Source organism: Struthio camelus, chromosome Z (genome assembly GCF_040807025.1).
Source record: "Struthio camelus isolate bStrCam1 chromosome Z, bStrCam1.hap1, whole genome shotgun sequence".
Lineage (NCBI taxonomy): Eukaryota > Metazoa > Chordata > Aves > Struthioniformes > Struthionidae > Struthio > Struthio camelus.
In genome coordinates, this window is record NC_090982.1 from 89,500,877 (window position 1) to 89,523,438 (window position 22,562).

A 22,562-nucleotide genomic window follows, 5' to 3' on the forward strand; every position below is an offset into this window, starting at 1 on the left:
CAGGGTGACGGTCCGAAATCCCCACGGATCATTACCCTCAAACAAAGCCTTCCACAAGGGTGGTAGATATAGTCATGCCATCTACTATTTTAAGCTGGCTGTAGTGCTAATATTGAATCTGAATTTGAGTGATGATAGATTTTTCTTTGCTTAACGTCTCTATTTTAATGCTTTGTATTTTACCATCTTGCTGTTGGGAGGACATTTGAGGAGTGCGTTTGGGTGGAGGCTGTGTTCAAACACATCAGGCCATCGTGATCACAAAAGAAACATTAAAAGTGAACTGTATAAAAATACACTTCTTGCTTCAGTATGTGTGACCTCAAGGGACCTCAAGGTGTTTAGTGTTTTTTTTTCTGCTTGAAATTATTCACTTTTTTTGAGAGTGTTTGCACACAGCCTCAAAAAAGCATTGAGATCAAGATATTTTGAGAAAAAAACAAAGCGTGCAGAGCCTGAGAGAAAAATATCCTGGTTCTTAGAATATCGGCAATATTGTCAAACTACTAAGCTGTTTAAGAATTCGTTTTAGGTCTTTATTAGAGAGAGTTCTGTTTGGGGGAAAAAAATCCTTTTTTATGGTGACTAGTAAAGGTTTTTTCTTTCTGCCTTTGGAGTCAATATCTGTCTCCTGTTGATTAAATGGGAACAGGTTAGTTTTTGTAGGCATGGACTGGCGTCGTTGCCAGGACTGGTAAGCCAGGCTCCTATGAAATCTGTTCGTGACGCTACTAGTTCTTTGACAGCGGTAGTTTTGATTCTGGTATTACATGCTTTGAATCTTGCTGCTTTTCAAAGGAGATTTAAAGGGGTAGCCTAAATTGGAAGGAGGAGGCAACTTGTCATGAAGTTCCCATCTTTAAAAAAAGAAACTGTTTTATCATGAGAAAAAGCATTATGTCCTAATTATTTATATCATATTTTCTTTCTACGTAGCTCAGTAAAACATTTATAATACAGCTCTGGAGATTTTGTTTTGTTCCATATTCTGGCAAAACGTATGCCTCGCTACGTGTGCAAGACTCTTAAGTATAACATTTCTAAGTACGTGCAGATCTCATGATCAGAAATGCCCATGTCATGAAGGAGCCTCAGTCTTGTTTCTAAGTGTTTGTAAGTCACTAAAGAGATTCATAAGCCCAAACTAAAAGCGATAATAATGATTTTAAAAGTCTCACATTTTTTTCAGCCAGTGACATTCTAATTTCTCGTAGGAAATGAACTCCTCTAAGTTTATTAAAAAAATGCTAAAAAACACCAAAACTCTATTTGATCTTGAATTACTGTTTAGGACATATAAGATTTGCTGGTTTAGTTTTTATTTTAGGCATTGATTTGGGGCTTACACTTCTGGCCCTAGATAACTCTAAAATACTACTTTTTGCTTGTAATCTGTTTCCCATATATAAAAAATAATTTAAAAACCCGACAGTGGAATATACGTTTGAAATGAAGTTGAGTTAAAGACCTGTTCTGCAAAGACTTGTATGTGTGCTTGACTTTTAGACTGACTGTTTCCATTAATGAAGCAGCTTCCATGATCAAAGTTAAACAGAAGCATAGCTCCATACAGGATGTCAACTATCTGCTTAGAGATCTTAGAGATGCATTACCCTAAATGAAACATTTTCTGGAACAGTTTTACAGGTACTCTTTGTCTGTTTGTGCCCTCCAGTGATGGAAAGCAACTGTGAGCTGAACTGAAGCCTGTGTTTACACTGGGTTGCATCATTTGCATTTCATCCCAAGAATGGCACAAAGCACCCTAAAAATTTCAGTGTGTCTGATTTGGCAAATGATGGTCATGTTGTAGAAGACTTTTTTTATTATTTTTGTGTAACAAAATCCTAGAAAAGAATAGTTTAGGAAATAACTTACACATTTTCAAAGAAACGTTTTGTAGTTGTTTTACATATCTATAGTTACTATTTAAATATACAATGTTTTGATGTAGTCTTGCCTAAGAAATATATTATCTATGCACTTTCTGCCTGATAATATTCTTGTTCACTGGTTTTATGGATATTATCATTAGAATTCATCAGGGGTAAGGATCAAAGAAAGTAAATATAATATAATATATTTGGTGATTTTTTTTTTTCTTATGGTGCACTGAGTTAAAACCATACGGTTTGATTTGCAGGTTGTATGTAGGATTTTTACACTAGTAAGGTAATCTTATGGGGGGCCTAAATAGAATTTACATTAACCATATGGCATCTTCTGTGACCAGTGTTCATGAAAGAGCTTTGTTGTATCAGAATTGGGCCTCGAATGCCAGTATGTCTGATATGCCACCTCTGTCCTACAAGATTTGTCGGTAGAGCCTGCATTTAGAATTTGCCTACTTCTTCTGGTTCATGCCACAGTCATAACATTTAACCTTTTATTTAATATATTACAAGAAATTATATGTAGCTGAACCAAACCTTTTGTTTCATCTATTTTGGTTTATCGTTTAGAAGACATGCAATATCTGCCAGATGCTGCTTCCTAACCAGTGCAGTTTTGCATCACACCAGAGAATTCATCAGCATAAATCTCCATACACGTGTCCTGAATGTGGAGCAATCTGCAGATCTGTCCACTTCCAGACTCATGTCACTAAGAACTGCCTGCATTATACACGAAGAGTTGGTTTTCGGTCAGTATAATGATTACTTTCGTTGTCAATTTATATATAATTTATGCTCTCAAAAGTAATTTCCCATTTTCATAAGCATTGTTTGTAGAATATGGCTTCAGTGGTTTAAAGTTGTCATGGCAACAGTGCTATTAGTACTACAAATTTTGGAATAAATCCTGCATTCGAATTCAGCTTTGTTTTGGGCATCTGCTCTCGCTGAGTTACCAAATCAGAGTATTAGCTAATCTCACCCAGCCATAAAATGTCAGATTCAGGACTTCACAGTTTCTAAGCTAGAGAATTCAGATGTATTGTCCTAATTTCAGGTTCTTAAAACTTTTTTCGTCCACTGAATTTTAGACTGTTCTCTCTCTGGTAGAACAGTTGTTTTCAGTAGGTACTGCTAGTAGAACTTCCTATCAAGATACTGATGGGTATATTGCACCTTCTGTTGTTAGCATCGCTAAAGCAACTCGGTTTGAGTCCTTTTTGCTCTCTTTTTGATGTTGGAAGTCAAGATTCCTCAGCTCTAGGCTACTGCCCTGCCCGTTACCCTTTCTCATTCAAACAGGCTGCTGTTTTGGTTCTTCATTGTTACTCATCAGTTCCTCTTTTAGTCTTGCATTTCCCCCCCCCCCCCGATGGCCACTTCCTGAGAAAATGGGGATAGGAGACGTTTCATGGAAGTTTTAAGTTTTGAAAGGCTTGAAAGACTGTTTTATCTGCGAATGCTACTGGCACTGAATGGCAGCCCAGCAGCAGTCCAGAAGAGCAACCTGTAGAGCTGGGCTTCGCTCACGCTCCTCAAACGCTTCCATTTCATCTTATCTGACTGGAACGGGGTGATTGAAAATCGTAACCGGTAGGCAAATCCTTGCCCTTCAAGGCGCTGCAGTTCATTTACTAGGACGGCTGTGAAATCTTCTGCTGAGGGAAGAAAGCGTTTTTACTGCACCGAGCCAGCTGCCCTGGCAGTCTGTTTTCAGATTGTATCAGGCTATGGATTCAACTTTGAGCTCTTTCAGTGTTTCTTTGGATTCTTCTCTTCATTCTTTTCTCAAGCAATAATCTTCCTTGTCCTAAATTTCTTACGTCTCTGTTACCTCCCTTCCACCACCCCTTCCCTCTAGCCTGTGTCATCTCTTGGGTTTGGGGACTCCTGGCCTGTACCGGTAACACCGGAAGACTCATAAACCTCGCACTGTGAATCATGATAGTGTTACTAAACTTTTCAAGATTTATTTTAAAAAAGTTCACGCCACACTAAGTCAAAATTTCTTTATATGGCGAAACTAAACCAAAAATGCATAGGCAAGGAAAAGCAATATCCAGAAAAATTATTTTCTTACTTCCTGGACGCCTCCTCATTTTCTTATCACTGTGGGAGCATACTTCTGAGGAAAAGCTTAGCCCTTCTTGCCTTTCCAGAGGGCCTGTGTGAGGCCAGTTTGATTTCAGTGGTTCAGGCTAGTTGTTTGAACTAACTCAGCTGAAAATTTGAACCTTAAGTTTAGCTGCATCCTCGCTAGTTGGGAGCAAGAAAGCTGTTGTAACAGTCCGGGAAAGGAAGGCTCGGGCATTAAGAGCTGAGTTAATATACAAGTGGATTGCGGATGCCGAGGGTCATTTATTATATAACGTCACTAGAGACTAAGATCCAGATGGGATTTGGCCTGGGGGAGGGAGAGGCGGTGGAGCCCAGCTCTCTTGAGGTGATAGGGGAGGCGCAGAACTGGTAAAGACCCGCTGTGAAGAGAAGATCACGCTTTGTACCACTGTGAAGAAGTGTTCGTCTCTGTATGTGCAGAGAAAATTGTATCAGATCCGGAAAAGATGACAGCCGTTTACCTTAGAGCATGTATTGGTAAGTGGATACAAGGTAGTCGAGTGTGTGGGGGTTTGTGTATAAGACGATGGTATTAAGAATGTAAATCAAGTGCTTAAAAAAAGGGGGTGACATTTCACAAACATCAAAGGTGATACACTGTGTGAAAGAAAAACAGGATTCCGGTGTGCAGTATATAATTGGGTTTCATGCTTTATGGCCATTATCGAGGCATTAGAACAGGACACCCAAAATGACTCGATGTTTATATGACAACAAGAATACTACCATGATATAAGCCAAAATTACAGTTTTTTGAAGGGTAGAAGCCCTTTAGGTTTAAGCTGTAAATCTCTTACTGAAAAACACTGGTCAATAAGAATTTTTTTCATTTGACAGACTATCTTGTAATTGCTTATTGCAGTGTATTTTGGGGCTTTTTTTGGTAGCGTGTAGCACTGGAGATGGGTGGCATAAAAGGGGCCATTGTGTATAGAAATTTCTACGTTCTAATATTAATTCCATTTTTAATTGTTTTATTTTAGAATAGATGCGGAAAGGTCACAAATTTTCGACATTGCAGAAGTATGTTTTTGAAAAATATTTTCAGAAATCCAACCTGATATGTTAATGTGATCATAGAGCTCCAGTTTACTTGTCCTGAATTAAAATGTACTGTCTTTTGTTTCAAATCCAAGCACTGATTTGATCACTTGTCCATAAAATCGTTATCAGTATGTTTTCCGAAAACCTAAGTAAGGGAAATGGTAGGAATGTTTGGCTGACTGGTTCTCCATTTTGGTGGTAGTTTCTAAATTACTGTGGTGTACTTTACGCAATCCGTTGCATGTGACAAAAATGCATTTGGTAAAATCTCTTTACAAATCTGCAGAGGATTTAAGCCTTCTTTTTACAATCAATGCACTATTCCTCTGTTGACCCTTTAATCTGTTTGTTGTAATGCCATAAAAACGACCTCTGACTTTATATCTCTTCGATTTTCAAATTGTCTTTGGGTAACTTCTGTTCTCCTCCTTTTTGATATACAAATCTGTGGTTGATTCTTACTATGTTGTCTATACTTTTAAATTGACAGAATCGTGTAGTTTTATCCATTTGTATATATAGGTTTACCTCTTCCACTTGCTTGAAAATCAGTGTTGATTCCATTTCTTTTAATGCTGTGTTTTGCGAGGCTGAACTGACTCTTTTCCGCTCTTTTGCAGCTGCGTACATTGCAATGTCGTGTACTCTGATGTGGCGGCTCTCAAGTCTCACATTCAAGGTTCTCACTGTGAAGTGTTTTACAAGTGTCCTATCTGTCCCATGGCGTTTAAATCTGCTCCCAGCACACACTCCCATGCCTATACACAACACCCGGGTATCAAGATAGGCGAACCAAAGTAAGCAAAACTAATCTTTTACTGCACTTGCCTGTCTTTTAATAACTTGTGAAATTGCATTCTCTCCTGTATTTAATGATCTCAGAAGTCACATACTGTGCTTACTGTCATCCTGTTGGTAATGTGTGGAAGTCCGTGTTGTATAGTCATGAGTTTTTAGCTGGCAATGTGTTTGGCGAAGGTTTGGTTTCCATGAACATAGTGATGACAGTTCTTTAAACACAGCGCTACAGGGCAGTAATACAGTAACTACAAAAAACGTTTCAGGAAAGCTCCTGGTCTGTGTTGCTCGTTCTTATTTTTAATCTAATTAACTCACCTGCATTTTCCTCTGAATTAAGATAAAGTGATTCCAAAAGGACCTGCTAGGACTCCTCAGCACTTAGGTAGAGATGTTCATAACATCTGGTTGAAAAGGCAGGAAAGAATGGTTTCCTCTGTTACACGCTTACAGAGAGTTACTTAGGTGAACAGCAAAAACGTGGTTCTCTCAGTGCCCTCAGTTCACCGGCGCGAGGGAGGGTATGTGCTTGCGGCAGACCGTTTTAGAAGTACCCGCTGTTTCCTCTGGGCCGGCCTCCGGCGGTTCTCTCGGGGTCGAGCTCTCGGCCGCGCGCGCTCTTTTGATTAGGTAGCTGCTGTCTTGCCAGTGGCGTTCACCCTGCAGGACCTGTTCTCCTCCCGCTGCCTACTTTTTTTTCTTCAGTGATAGCCACAAGTTTTGAGGCTGGGGACCAGGTTTTTGCTTCCCCAAGACTCTCATGACTCCAGACGACTATTTTAGTATGTTATGAAGTGAGGTGCCTGCCATTAAACCTTTTCCAGCCTGGGTTAAGGCAGAACTGTTCCCGTCCTGCAATTAGGGCATTAGGCATAAACGCAGTAAACGGTTTACTGAAGCAGGTAAAAGAATCTTATGGCAATTAGGAATTCAGTTTCAGGGTCTAAGCGTAAGAAATGCTGAACGCTCGGATTCTCGGTTGAAGTCAGTGGGAGCTGCAGGTGCAGATATATGTGAAAATTAGGCTTCAAATCTCATCAGCCATAGCCCAGTGCCTTCTAATCCAGGCCCTTTTCTTCTGTCTTGTTTCTCCTCTGCCTGGTACAAATGCAGTACTGAGAGTAAATACTCAAATATTTTGTTCCATTTTGTTTCTCTGAAGTGCACAGAACACGCTAGCACGTTTTACCAGCTAGGAGACTCAAGAAAATAAGAGGCAGGCGAGAGAGACAGGGTAGCCATGTGCTGGAACACGAGGTTTCACAAAGTTTTGGCTTACCAGTGTTTCTTCTAGCATATTAACAGGGGTTTCATTCTCCAGGATGTTTAAACCTACATCAAAGCAAAATAGCAACAAACTTACCGTTTCTGACGCTAAATTAACATATTTTCAGTGATGACAAATGGTACCTTTTACTTCAGGGTGGTATTTTCAGTAGTAGGCTCAGAAATACCACCATTTAATCTAAAACTTGTTTCAGATTTCCACAATTTTCATCATATAAAAAACAGAACATTAAAATCGTCAGTTGTATAAGGTATTTCGCATAGGAGAAGTGCAGAAGATTTCTTGACTTGTATTTGGATCTTTTGAACTTTTTGAGGTCGACTTTGTGTATTAAATATTTTGCATTAGTTTCCTTTTCATATAGATGTGCTTGTAATTACATTATTTTACGAACTTCTGGAAATCTGTTTTGTTTATAAAAGACTAAACATTTTAAGAAATATTATTGTATTGTAGTAAATTACAGACAGAATTCGCAGTTGAGTGCTCTTCTTAAGATACGATGATTTTCTTCAAATTTACCAGTTTTAACCAAGTTGCTCTCTTAAACTCATGCTGAATGACTAGTATGTTTTTCCCAGCCTACACGTCATTTGGAGTGACTTGGTTCCCGTTCAGGAGCACGTGTAGGCGGTACAGTGTCACTGCCAACACTCAAGTTGTGTGCACTGACTGCTGTTTCACCGTTTTAATAAAGTTTATTTCAAGCTATCAGGATCTGTGATTTTCCTCAGAATTAACTAAAAGCATTCATGCTACTCAGTAGCGAATTAAAAAGGAAGTGATCTATGTTATTTACATTAGTTCGTTTCTGAGGATCTCTCTAAAATATATTGATTGAGTGACATCAGGTGTTTGTGACATAGCTCAAATTCTGCTTCATCAGCTATAATGTTCTGTATTTATATTTGCAGAACTATGTGCACAGCTGAAGAGTCTGCCACCACTGATTTCTCTCTGTCATATTACCTGTCTGTCTTGTTGCATATGGCTGGCATATGTTCTAAAAAATTAACAAATTCACAATTGAAGAGAAGCAAGTATATAACATAGTAGATATGATTATATAAGTTGGGCTGAATGTTTATTTTTCTGAAGTAAAAATTTTAAAACAAATCCAAGAAGTGCACAGTAGCCTTTTATGTTTGAAAATGTGACGCCTTTGATGAGATTTATACACACTGGGTGTATAGAAGGAAGGCTTAAACACTCACATTTTTAAACATGAATTTTAAAGCTTACCCCCAAAAGCAAACGCTTTTCAACTCCTGCATGACCGTGGAACCTGGTAACCGGGAACCGGGTGGCCTAGATGTTCCTCTGGAGGTCACAGCGACGCCTCGGGACGTAAGGTGTCAGTGGGACGACCAGCTCAGGGCAGCTGGGGAAGATGTATTAGCTCTGTCTTGTAAACAGGCTGGGGCCAGCCCGGTCCCGAGGGTCTCTTTACTTGTTCATATCATGGTTGTTTACAGGAATTAGGCTGGCTGGTAAATGGCTGCGTGCCCCTGGCATTTACTGGAATAGTATGATTTATAATGATATTACAAGTGGTTGTTTGTCAAAATAGATACAGTAAATAATTAGCCTTACAAAAAAATGAAGTTATGAGCAGTGAATCTCAATGGGATGGAATTAGATTATTTTAATGTATGGAAATGGATGACTATCTTCTCTTTCAACTTTTTCAGCTCTCTCCTGTAGCATACATAAAATGTTTCAATGGGAAACCAGAGCTTACAGGGGGGTTTTTTTGTTGTTGTTTTTTTAGTAAATAGTTTAAGTTCTTAGGAACAGCTTTAAGATATTTTTCATGGCTATTCTCTTTTTGGATATTGGAGAAATTCTTGTTTATGAAGTCAGATTATGCTGTACTGTTGGTGCACAGTGTATTATCCCACAGGTACCATTTCTTTAAATAAATTGTAGGAAGGAGAAATACCATGCTCTAGTGGAGAAGCCTTTAAAATGCTTAACGTCTTTAATGTTATATGAAAGTATCTCCCCCTGCAATACCTGTGTATTTATTCCAAGATAACACGTAAAGGTATATTAACCATATTTTTGAAAAGTGGAAAAGTGCCTGCACCGTGCCTACTTTGGCGTGTACTGTCGGAGGGGGAACAGCTCGCGAGCCGCGGTGCTGTGATTACCGTGGGACTAGCTGCCTTACGCTAGTGGCTTGTTGAATTGAGGCCGTCATAAATTTTGTCCTGAGTGAGCACAACTGCCTTTAGAATTTGGACAAGATTTTAAGCTGTTACACATTAAATACTAATTACCACAGTTGTAAAGCAGACCAGCACACTCAGTTGCACGTGTTTAGCATTGAAAATCATGCTTTTAACTGTGGTTGAAAGTAATACTTTGTAATGAAGTGGTTATAGCCATAGCACATACTATTAGGCATGTTGGTATAAATGTAAATTAATACAGTTTCTTCTCAGAGAGCTAACTCTGAAACTTGGGTCTCTATCAGGCAGTTCTTGTGCTTCTGTGAAAGCAGAGTAATGACTTTGTAGCTTACATAGAAATAGGAATATACAGCAACTTTTTTTTTTTTAAGATAAAATTTTATTTGCAATAAATTTGGAATGATGTCAGATTTCTTTGTAGCAAATTCACCTTCTCCTGTCAGTAGCTGCTGTTATCAATAATGAGTGCTGCATTACTCAAGGATCAGTGTGATCGTTTAGGGATTGATTTAGTTCAGATACAATGAGAAGAAGCCGAAGCAAATAATATGCCATAGTTTGTTTGATAAATTATGTAAGCTTATGACAATAAATGCGTATACTATAGACCTGAAGTAGTTCCAACTGAGATCACAGTCTAGTTCCACCACAGATGATAAAACAGGTTTTCTGATTTCTTAGGTGTCTAAATTATTTCCAAGATAGGATTCTAATAGCAGTATAAATAATCAAATATATCAAATAATCAAAGAACTATTTGGAATTCTGACGGGGTTTATTCACAGCTCGCTGACTTGGAACGATGTCGTGTTACTCCTCTGTCTTTGGAGCCTAGCCGTGGGCTGTAGCACTTAGCAGCAGGCACCAGAAGTCCGGAGTACCGCTTGTTAGCGGTGGCGTGTGCGTGATGAACCAGAAGGGTGAAAATCCCTCTGCCAAGGGCAAGGTCTTGATACAGAGTTTTGTGCCACAGTTTTTTGGATAGTATTAATCGGTTTGGACACTTGCTGACTTTTGGACAGAGTTGGTCATGGAGATGTAAGGCAGCGTTCTAAGAGACAGCGGTCAAGTCACAAAATGCAAATATTTGGTACTGCAGAACTTGGGAATATTTGCAGTTGATAGCAGCTCTCTGTGGAAAGAGAAGTCTTCCAGGTTTTCATTAGTTTGGGACGTTACAGATTGGCTACAGAACTGTATCAGGTGCTTTTCTGAGGGAATTTTGTCTTTTCTTGGATGGAGTGAAGGCGGCTGTGAGTAAAATCGCTGCTTTAAGTTGCCTTTAGCCGCTTTGCGGAGGTGTGACCAAGATGTTGGTGGAGTGCGTGTAGTTGCTCAGTCGCTCTGTGTGGCCAAGGGAAATGATCCACTGCAAAGTGAATATTTGGGCTCTTTCTGTACCTTAGAGCTTAACGGGCGCTCCCGTAGAGCGAGCCCCTACTAGCACCGCGCTTGGCGAAGGCTCACTCTCCGGTTCTGTCTCTGCTCTTCTCAGCTGATCTGCCCGGGCGGTGATCCCTCCTCCCCCCCATGAGCTGTCTCTTACGACTACTAGCAAGGCATAAGTGAGTTTTTGTTGACGTGAGATATGTGAGGTGAAGCTACGTTTTAGGAGTATAAGAACGTTGAAATATTTGAAAACGCCGAATAGCTTGGAAATTGAGGCACGGTCCCTGTCCTCCTGGTTCTCTCAAAGCCCAGTGCACAGTGGTCTTTAGAGCTCTTTTGGACAATATACCTTGGAAGACAACTGCTTAGAAGGATATAGAAAGGATTTTGAGTATTTAGGTGAATAATGAGAAAATTCAGTATTGTAACAAGCAGGATCTTTTTTTCTTTTTTTTCTTTTTTTTTTAAATACAAAGGCGTTCTTCAGGACAGAGATCGGCCTGACCGAGGAGATTAGGAAGAGCGCTTCCGCAGAGGAAGCAGCCGGGCTGTCCTTGGGTGCTGAGCTGGTGGCTGGTGGCTTAGACTTACCTCTCGTCCCATGGCAGCGGCCATGAAACTGGCAGTGAAATAATTCCTAACAGAATCAAACATACAGATAAGCAAAATCAACAAGCAGTATATCAAGTAGATTGTTGCCTAGAGTACAATTTAAACTAACTTTCCGTTATAAAATCATCAGCAAAATGAAATAAGTTTCAAACTGTTGTTACTTGGTAGCTGTTACGGCGTTTAGATCAGATGACTAACCAAGTTTCTGGTTTCAATCTGTTTTTTATCTGTTGGTCAGACACTTGACCAAGATGTGCTAAAAATACAACTATTTTCAGATTGTTTAATTAATTTCTTATGACTTTGTGATACAGAAATTTGGCTATCGTTTTTCGCTTGCAGGGACTGTGCTGTTAATGTCCAGTACTTACCTCGTTCTTTGTTAACTAGCATATTTGTTTCTAAAGCACTTAAAATTAGATTAATGCACTGCTCCAGCCTTTACTCAGCAACTAGAACAGAAATAAATTTTGTTACAAATTGTATTAGAGTGTTGTCAATCAGAATGGGAGATGTAGGTAGCTAATTTCAAAAGCTGCATAAGCTCTGAGAGAGGAAATTGTGGTTTTGTGGTGTTTGTGCTTTGCTTTGATAGAAGCAGCCAGATTCTTAAAGGATTGTAGTTGCAAAACAGGGAACTATCATCCTGTGAAGTTGCAGCTTCAGACGGCTGAGAGAGAGTCTAGACTTGGCATTCAGGAAGTTCAAAACCATGAGTATTTCCGAAAATAAATTCATCTTGAAGTATTCTGCTGATTATGATCAAATCAAGAACTCCTTCAAAATATTGCCCTTGCCACCTGAAACGGTTGTGGTGTTTGTCCTGTAGTTACAATGTGAGCTCAGGAACTGAAGATGTTCCACTTTCACAGCCGCTTCAGCGGTTGGTGGCTTTGTTTATGTAACTGGCATATACTGGTGTTTTTTGGTTTCTTGTTTGCACTGCTTAGTGATTTTGTTGTTGTTGTTGTTTTTGATTGCTCCTTTGTTTTGAAATCTGAGGATGTTTTGAATTAGTTTCATTTTAACATTTTTCCAGACAATGTGAAATGGTTACTTAAACATGTCAAATCTTATCTCTGCTGAGAAAAAAGTTAACGTTATTCTTGCAAATAGATCATCAACACAACTGACGTTATTTATTGTACTTCTGTTTTTAGAATAATATATAAATGCTCTATGTGTGACACTGTGTTTACTCTACAACCTTTACTCTATCGCCACTTTGATCAGCACATTGAAAACCAGAAGGTGTCTGTTTTCAAGTGTCCAGACTGTTCCCTGCTATATGCACAGAAGCAGCTTATGATGGATCATATAAAGGTTTGTAGGCGTTTTCTCGTTTGATTCGTAGATGCCATTTGTCATGTATCACGTGCTTTCAGAAAATACTGTAAAAAGGCACAGAAGTTTTTCTATATGAATATCGATTTTGATACAGTAGTAATAGCTCAGTGCATTGCATTCAGTATGTCATTTTATCAAAAATAATATTAGGTATCGTGAAGTAATTTAGTCCGATCCTAGTAAGTACTGAGCCTTATTTACAGTATTCTGAGTATCATTATTGCAGTTGTTAGGAGCTGATGATGCTGAGTACCTTACAAAAATAAAGCCTTGGATTTTCAGAACTCAGTGGTGGGAACAAGTATGCTTCTGGAACAGAAAGAGAAATTATATATATGTGTGTGTGTGTGTGTGTGTGCACGTGTGTGTGTGTGTGTGCACACGGCTGAACACATGCATGCTTTGAAAAAAAACTTAATGGATTATCTCATAAATATCCTTGTAACCAAATGAATGGATTTACTGGGGAACATTTTCAGTCTTCCTTGCAAATTATGTTATTAAGAATCATCAGTCCCCACGGCTATAACTGGTTAGCTATATATTTTTAAATATACTCTGATAACCTTGTTTTAAAAACATCAAATCTGTTAGCAGTGCTGAAATTTCTTATACCTTATTAGCTTGATCAAGAGACGCTGGGTAACAGTTGAAGTTATTGACACCATGGCAAAGTATGATAATCCAGAATGGTAGCGCTTAATTGAGTTGGATTCTCTTGCAGTGACATAAAAGGCTTAGTAGAATATGCAACATACTAGAAAATCAGACTCCTCTTCTTGTTTGTTAAAACCAGAGTTGTGCATTTTAGCCTCAGCGGTGGCACTTGCAACCTCCGTGATTTTTGAGGCTACACTGAAAACAAGACCAGAAGTCCTGGCTGATTTTAAAGACTGGGAAGGGGTAGGGGAGAGCAGACCCAAGCTGTTCGGAAATACAGTGGTCAGATATTTTCTTTGGTTTTGAACTAGTTCCTATTTACTTTAAGAGTCTTCTTTAATTTCTGCTTAGATACCTTAATTGGCCCTCTCATACAGCAGTGCAAAGTCCTATTTTCAGTTTCCTTTGATCTACTTGTAATTGCTGCTTCTTTTTTTTTTTTTAAGTAATTAGGCAAATTCCATGTATTGCGATGTATGCCTTATTTGTGTGGTTAGTTTTTTTGATTCGGAGGTAACATTATTGTTATATCTGTATATACTTATTTCTTTAAGACCAGAAAACAGCTGTTTTCAGGAGTGTGATCTGGCTGTAGGTAGAGCTAGGAGCTGGGCTTACGCAAGTTAGGGCTCGTCAGCATCTTCCCTTATAAGATTACTCTCAGTTTCTTACAGCTTGGGTGCCTTTTACCTGTGCTGGCTGTAGTTTTCCATGGCAGCATTTGTACTTTTGCCCCGTATTCTTTTTAGCGTGTTTCACTGCAGCTGATTCAGGCGTTTGTGAGGACAAAATTAGAGAATCAGAAGTACTGCTTTTACTCAGAAATGCTAGTGTCTTGGCGTTTAGGATGTGCGTACGGGAGCAGGGACAACCTGTAAATCGGAGCGGGCGGGAGGGAAGCAAACAGCAGTAACAGGCTGCGGGTGAGAGCGGAGGAGGACGGGGGGTGAGGGCAGAGCTCAGCCCAGCTGCAGGAGGAGCCGTCTGACGTGGCTAGGCAGAAACCAGCAGGGCCAAGACCTGCGTGGAAACAGAACAGAAAGGGATGGAGAGGTGCTCGGGAGCAGGTTACGTAAAGCTACACAAATAACCTAGAATAATTCCTGTAGACGGGAGTGTATCTTCTTGGCAAAAAGTATGTCTCGTTTTCCTCTAATGGCCACTAGCTACCAGAGACTTGCTAACAGCTAGTTAGAGCAAGTGGGGACGGTCTGGACTGCGGATGTAACGCTCCCAGTTCTACCAGTCATACATGTTATGTTTCAATCTTTTTTGTTGAAGTAAGAAATTAAATTTCAAGGATTATATTTAAAGGACTTTACAGTATTCTTACATTCCCTGAATGAAGCCTGTGCAGCATGTTGTTGGTGCCTGAGGTCGCTTGTGGGAAGAATACTAGTGCTTGGGGGGAGGCCTGCACAGGCAGTCGGGAGAGCGGTAGTGAAGGGCAGCGCAGGAGACCGTCAGAACGCTGCCACCGCGACGGGCACGTCTTCTGGGGTGGAAGAGACTCCTTGACCGTGAGCCTGTGCGTTCAGCAACCCGTTAAGTTTCCCTGGCGTCAGTCACCCGTGTTGGCCCGGAATCATGCTGACTTACTCCTGTTGGGTCTGCGATCAGACCTGAATCTCAGGTGAAGCCCCCGGCTCTGCCCCAACCGGTCATGTCTCTTGTAGGCGCAGGTATCGCAGCGCCGTGTGATACCGCGCTCCGAGTCGGGAGGGGAAGGAGGCAGAAGAGAGCTTCCCGCCTGACTGGTTGTTTACCTAACCTTAAATTCGAGAAGTAAAGCAGGGAGGATGGAGCGCTAGCTAACAGCTGCAGGGTGTTGAGAACAGCTTGTTAGCCACCTCCTGGACGTCCCCGTCTCGGGGCCCCCGTCCGCCCTGCCGACCTCTGATCCTGAGGACTGTGTTGGCCGTGTGCGTTCGCACCCCGTGTGCAGTAAGGTAGGGCTTAACCCAGGCTTGACATAAAGCATTAATATGCCCTGGTAAAGATAGTTGCCTGATCTTTTCAGAGTTGCCTTTTCTTGTCTCGTTTCATGATGTGCTAAGTCAAAGTTTGTCAGTAGAAAAAACCCTGCTCTCTGGAAATCTCTAAGAGCATAGTTTGAAATGAGGATGCTCAATTAACTAGATTAGGCAACTAAAGTGAGAAATTAAACTTAACATAAAGGACTTTAGCCCTTTTTTTCCCCCCTTTCTATTAAACAGCCGTTTAAACTTCACATAAACAGTCTCATTTTTTGTAAAAATACCAAATCACTGAAGAAAACCGCTCTCCGGCTGTGTCTGGTGTCTGTTACTGTTGCTAGTTTCTGTTGATGTTAGAGCTTGCTTTTACTTAATCGTTTCTTTAACTTAAGAATGTGATCTTGCGTTGTAGTATAATGATGAAGTAAGTGAAGGCTTTTGGTTCAGAGGTCTGAATTTGCACTTTGAAATGGAGGTCTGCACTTTGTCAATGCAACTATTGACATCTATGCTAATTTTTTTACATTTATTTTTTATTGTAGTCTATGCATGGAACTCTGAAAAGTGTTGAGGGGCCACCAAACCTGGGGATAAATTTGCCTCTTAGTACTAAACCTACAACTCAGAACTCAGCCAGTCACAACAAAGAGGACGCAAAATCTGTCAACGGAACAGAAAAGTTAGAGAAGAAATCTCCTTCTCCCATAAAGAAAGCAGAGCCTAAAAAAGTTACTAATCCCGGCTGGACGTGCTGGGAGTGTGATAGGCTCTTCACTCAGAGGGACGTTTACATCTCCCACATGAGGAAAGAACATGGAAAGGTAAATGAGTAATTTTAAATTACAGAAAAGTGAATTAAACCTGAAATATGAAGTCATTTTTCTTCCAATTTAGTTGTGTATTTGCAGATGTTCCTGTACATTCCATCATTATTCTTCTCTTTTCTCATATCTATTTCATCTTTCTCTTTTACGCTGCTTAGCTTTTGTCCTTTTCTACATAGGGAGAAAATCCACACGTTCTCTGTTAATTGTAGGCTTGTTCATCTGGTACAAAAATTTCTTCAAGAGGGAAAGATGTTCCAGCGTTTCTTCTGAGTCATCTAATCGGATCCAGGTTCTTTTTCTTCCTTTGTGCCTTCATTAGTTCCTTTTCTCTCTTGAAAATTCATTAACTCTTTGATCCAGGGACTGAAATCTTGTTTTACTGGCCCAATGAGTGGCAAATAGAATTTCATTTTAAAATGTAGACTCATTCTAAGGTCAGTTCATTGTTCTAATTCTTACATTTGCAGGTTCTGTCAACAAGTCAGCTTAGCTGAACAAGTTGAAATTGTACTTAAATGAGCTAGATTTGAGATAACTTTCTTTAAATTAATTCAAAGTAAAACATGGGACTGCTGTATTCTCAAGTCAGCAAAGACAGTTTGATGGCCTTGCTGCGGCTCACAGCTTTTCCAAGTAAGTGAAATTTTTTAAAAAGACGGACAGGTGAGCAATAACGGAACGGAACAATTTTCCTCTGTTACTGCTTGCCGGAAAGAGCGCTGCAACGCTGACTTGTTAAATTTGGCTTCAAAAAGAAAAGAATAGTAAAAAAAATATAACCTCATAGCTGATTCAGTCTTCTTCCCTTTTTCATCATTTAGCAGATTATCCTGATAGGTATCCAGCCTCCTCTCCTCTCCTTATAGGTGGAAGTAGATTGATGGAGATAAGACACAGAATGATAATGGCCTCTGATCCCTGTGAATGCTCTTTTTTTAATCAGTCCCTGGTAAAATTTGGTCTTCTAGTGAGGAGGCACCTGGAGAGTGTTAATATGTCTGAAACAACTGCAGGTCTTTAAAAACAAAGGGGAAAACAGTGTGTGCCGGGTTATTAGCAAAATGTTCAACTTTGGTATTGTTTCCCAAATGTCTACAGTCTTTGGGCAGTGGCCCTTAGCAGCTCCGTAAGTTCTTTGTGAGCGTTAAAAACCATTCATTTTTCCGTGATACCTGGTGTTAAAATGTAAGAATAGGGAAGTGAATGCCAGAAACTGCATGAGTAATCTTTTGGGGTTCTATGTGAAATCTGTAACAAATTCCTGATGATCGTAGACAGGAACTGTGAACAGATTTTTGTCAAAACTTTTCACCAAATTTTATTCTCTTCCAGTGAATGAATATGAAAGATTTTCTAAAGAGAGTTAGAAAACGCTTTAGGATATCACACATTTAACAAAACATATGTGCTTGTAAAAGTACAATATCAATTATGTTACAGAGCAAACTGTTTCTGTGCTTTTTAAGATGAGTTTGTAATTTCAGCATGAGTCTGCTGCTCTTGAAGGGGAGTAGCATAGACAGCAAAGTAGGAAACAGTTAAAAGAATTTTTCTATAAAGAAGCTGGAAAACAGAGAATCAGGATAGCATTGTGGTGCCTTAAATGGCAGGCAAAGCCAATTTTAGCAGTATAGCACATGAGTTTATTATTTGGTTTTATTTTTCAAACAAAACTCCTCAGAACTGAAAAAAAATTGCACAGTTGTGTGTTACCTCTGTCATACAGGTAAGAAGTAAAAAATAATTTTCAGAAGTAGGGCAGAGGAATAGAAAGCTTGCCATACAAAGGTATTAGGTATTGGAAATTAGGATGAAGAAAGTATAGCATGGGAAAGTGGAGTATATATCAGATTTTGAGGTGTGTTTGTACCATTTTCATTAGGCATTTAGCTGTAGGTTCCTAAAATTAGAAGGCTTGTCTCCCTAGACTGTTTTTCTGGAGAAGGGTGAGGAACAGGCTCCTCCAGAGCCCAATTTGAAGTACTTAATTTAGACTCCGGTTCTAAATCTCCAGGGGGAGCCTTTCCTTACACTTTCCTTGACTTCCAGCTTAAATATTTGAAGACAGATGCCTAAGTAGATGATGTTCATCATGGACAAGCCAGTTTTTACAGCCTGATACAATAAGCATATACCTTTTGAGATGCTACCAAGAAGAGCATTGCTTAACAGAGAACTTTGTGCAGTAAGTCTTTTATGGTTGTATGTCTGTTCAAAGATGCTACTATCTGAATTTTACAGAAGCAATTCAATTTGTTTTACAACAAGAGCACATTCAGTGTTTTACAGTGACGGAGCCTGAGGAGTCCGCGTTCATACACTGCGCTGCTGCAAGCTAGAGCAAAGCAAAAAAGCGAGCAATTTTGTCATTTAGGAGGAGCTATCCATCTTCAGTTCAGACTTTATACTTGCCTATAACATCATGCTGGATTTGGGTCCAAAGTTCGGTGCAGTCAGTGAGACTCTTTGGGTTGATTCAGTTTGAATCAGGCCCTCTGTTGCTGTTCCTAGCAAACGCTAGTGATTTGTGTATGTGAGGTCACTCAAGTGCATGAGTGAGGCCAAAATACTTAACTGTCGCGCAAACAGGACACAATAGTTAAAATGAAGGACTGAATAACAGGCTTAGATTTCAGTTCCCTTACTGTGTTTTGTTTTTTGCTTCCTGTTGCCTTATCTACATTGGAGCTCCTGCCGGTGTTAGCAATGTTGTGCCCGCCTAGAAGCAGGGTTGGAGCCAGGAGGCGGTTTTCAAAGTCGAGGTGAGCCAGGATTAGGACCCAGGAGAGCTGAAGGTTGTCTTGACCCAAGCATTTAGAACGACTAGAGGCTGCGTGGAAGAAAAAGATGCCAAGCGTTGGTATTACAGGCAGCGTTCGCAGCGTCGGTATTACAGGCAGGATTCAGGTCGAGGGGAGGATGGAGGGAGGCCACGGGGGGATCGCACCGGTTCACCGCTCCCCTGGCCGGGCCCTGGCTCTTGGGATCCTCAGCCGCTGACGAGGCAGACTGCAGCCGGCTCTGGGCAGACGCTGACACGCAGCAGTTGTCTGCTTTGCCGTCCTGTCCTTCCCTCCGCGCTAGCAGGAGCGCTCTGATGCTTTCCTCCGCTGAGAAGCGGGGAACTAAGCAGGCTAAAGCTCTGTGCCGCGCCGAGGAAAAAGAGCAGAACTGGAAGGGAGAACAGACTCATTTTGTCTAGGTGGAAAAGACTCATCCTGAGTGAAAATCTGTAATTTTCAGGATGCTAATATGATATAATAAATGACAGAATGTTTTCAGAGGTTTCTGTGTCCCTTCAAATTACAGTGCTTATCTCTGAAACTCCCAGTTGGGCAAATTATTTTATTCTGTTTCTAAACATTTTTTCAAAAAGCTGAAAATACCAGACTACTGAGTGTCATCTCTAATTTTCTTATGACAACTACAAGCGAAGAGCATCCAAGCCCGTCTGAAAGGAGGCTGTTTCCCTGTCCCTTCTTGCCCAGCTGTGCCTGTGCCGCATTGCCTTCCTGCTGTAAGGAGTCGCTTGTTGTTCAGGCTGCGCAGCCACGTTCCCAGTCCCCTTGGGAAGGAATACCCAAAAGCAAACCACGATTATGACTCTCAGAACTACGTTTTCTTTCACCTGGTTCTCATTTTACAGCTTGAGGGCATGAAAATGAGCCCAGCCGGCTGAGATCACGTGATCCCCTTTTTCTTTTTCCTGTTGCTTTAGAAGCCCGTTTCTGCGCTTGCATCCCTTGAAGTTCCTAAGGAACTGCTGGTTGTTTTGGTTGCGAGCCGGAGAGGTTCGATCATGACCCTTCTGCTACGCTGGGGCCTGTAGAGAAACTGGGCCAAACGCGACGGAGCCGCTGCAGCGTGCCTGCGACGTGGATGCCTACGTCCCCTGCTGCAGCGCCCGCCCAAGCCTAGCCTAACTCTCTGCCAAAGCCAGTCTCCTTAGCAGCATGTAAAATACTGACCCCTTCTGTTTAGTCTGCGAGTTCGGATGGTGACTCCCCGATGCTTTCACTGGCAAACAGAAGTAGGTTTAAGCCCAGATACGCTTACGGTTTACGCTGATGCAGTTCTTCAAAACAAAACAAAACAAAGCAAAACAACGTCCCGGTGATACTGTCACTGGAGAGCGAGCGAGAATCACAGCCAGTCTCATCAACCCACGTCAGAACGGCAGCAGGCAGTAGAGCAAGGCTAGTACCGTGCTGACAATGCTTTTCCAATACTAGCTTTGAATACTAGTCTTTTAATAACCTGATGTTTAGTGAGGAATGTGCAATATTGCCTCAAGAACAGCCCTTATTATGGAACATTAGATAATTATTGTTGCTCAGGTGTTGGTCTGAAGGCCTGTTTCAGTGCTTATATTTACGTACTTACTTTTTTTATCGCTCTTAAAATTGTTCTTCGGGTAAAGTGGGAGGCATATATATATATATATATAAGTGAATAGAGATACAACTCCATGTCTTTCAGAGACCGTTGGCAAAAGACCAGCTGCTACATTTCTTCCAGACCTCTTGAAATTGTCAGTAATTGTTGGCTTTTTTTAATGACTGTATTCAATAATTAAACTTTCAAGGATACATTTTACTGTAGAGAGACTAGATAAGATAACAAAATGTGATACGGGTCCAATAAATTATGGGATGAATTGATAGACTGGTTCTCTTCAGTATGCTAGGGGTTGGGTAAGTGCACTCAGTGGGTCTGTGGGGAAGGTTTGTTGAAAACTTTTAATTAAGCAACTCACGAGCTGTTTGCAGAATCCGTTGCCCTGTAAGGTATCGGAAGATACTAGTTTCACGCTTTTAATTGCTGCTCTTGCAGGTCCACAGTAAAAGTCTGGAGCTGTAACCCTTTTTAGCTGATCCCAGGCTGGATTATTGAGACACAGGAGAGGTATTGCCATGTATATCCTCTTTGGACAGATTCTTGAGTTTCCAGACCTTACTGGGAAATGCCTACGCAGACGGGTACAGAGAGATTGGCGTTTGCTCTGTTACCTTCCACCAGCTCAGGAAGAGAAGCCAGCTGCAGGGTAGGAAGACCTGTAGCCACCTTGGTGTCACTCTACCTGGTGGTAAAAGCCCTATTTTCCTTAAAAAAAAAAAAAAAAAAAGAAAAAAAGAAAACAAGTTATTAGCCCACACAAAGGGTGGTGCTAACAAGGCTGTACGACTCCTGGCTTGAAACTGGTTCATGTCTGTCTGCACTCAGCTGGGCAGAAATACGCTTAGTTCCTTAGGACTTGTGCATAGGTGTGTTTCTGTGAAAGGGCAGATGTTTTCTACGTAGGAATTGCCCTGCGGATTCATACTTGCAGTTCATCTAATTTAACCTCTTTCTTCGTGTAGCTAAGACGTGATGCTGTACAAGAGGTCCTGCTGCACCTAGTTACAGAATACTTTACCTACAGGGAGGGCTGCTCATCAGTTACAGATTTCCTTATGTCTCAAGGACATTTTTAAAGAAGTTTAATAGATTTGTGCTCAACATCTAACTAACTCCCCTAGTAACATTTTAGCATGCCAGCCTATAATAGCATGTGAATTTATGTAACACTCCAAGAGTTAAATACTTAGTAGTATAACTCTGTGGGTTTTTTGCCAGACATAAAACGTTGCATCTCAGTTTGAATTCTGCTGAGCTCTTGGTGCCAGTGGACTCCTGTCAGTGAGATGCACAGACCAGCTGAGTTGTGCTTCGAGTAGGAAGGCGTTCCCTCCCTTTGCCTCTTGCATGTTCTGCTTTTCGCTTTCTCTGAGTATCCCCAGGGAGAGCGGAGGTTCCCAGCCTGCCTGCCTGCCTCACCGGCGCCTGGAATCACCCTTTAGGGAATTGCTCAGTTACTTTCAGTTTGCTTTTGGCTGGGTTGTCAGCAAGGCGTATCTGTTGCTCGCAGCTTCTTCAAAGTGCAGCAGCATGACTGATCACAAGTGTGACCTGTTGGTATGATATTTAGCCTATTTTGTTCTCTTTGTGCTGGGGACCTAGTAAGCAGCAAGGCACATTTAAATTAACTGCCTTGGTGCGTGACACTGTGAACAGGAGCAGCCTAATCATCCTCAAGACCTGTTTTGTGCTCAGATACCAACCAGTGTTTAAGGTCCCTCCCATCATGCATGTAAGAATTTGGGAATTTGCTACAGCACCACTAACTCTGTGGGTCTTGCTGTCCACCGGAAATCCCGTTTATTTCACCTTTCCCTGATTAAAGCAGAGAAACAAATATTCAAAGTATGGCTAACTGCTGTTCGGTTGGACTTCTTTGTTTATCTGTGCTCATCTCTGTGCAGTAGTTTTGAGAGTGAAATGCTTTCACGTTGTGAAAAGTTATTCTTGTTGTTTAGTGTCCTGAGCCCTTTTATGAGAGGGTTTCATTATGAATAGCAACACCTGTATCTTCA

General features: G+C 40.8%; 1 protein-coding gene across 8 annotated transcripts in view; it reads left to right on the forward strand.

Moving 5' to 3' along the window:
- LOC104139381 (zinc finger protein 532) overlaps positions 1-22,562 on the forward strand; it is an 85,229-nt gene that overhangs the window by 53,644 nt on the left and 9,023 nt on the right. For all 8 annotated transcript variants that reach the window (XM_068928062.1, XM_068928063.1, XM_068928060.1 and 5 more), the window contains 4 exons: positions 2,463-2,644; positions 5,678-5,854; positions 12,500-12,662; positions 15,865-16,143. In XM_068928062.1, coding sequence (XP_068784163.1) covers positions 2,463-2,644; positions 5,678-5,854; positions 12,500-12,662; positions 15,865-16,143 — 801 coding nt within the window. The remainder of the gene's footprint in view (positions 1-2,462; positions 2,645-5,677; positions 5,855-12,499; positions 12,663-15,864; positions 16,144-22,562) is intronic.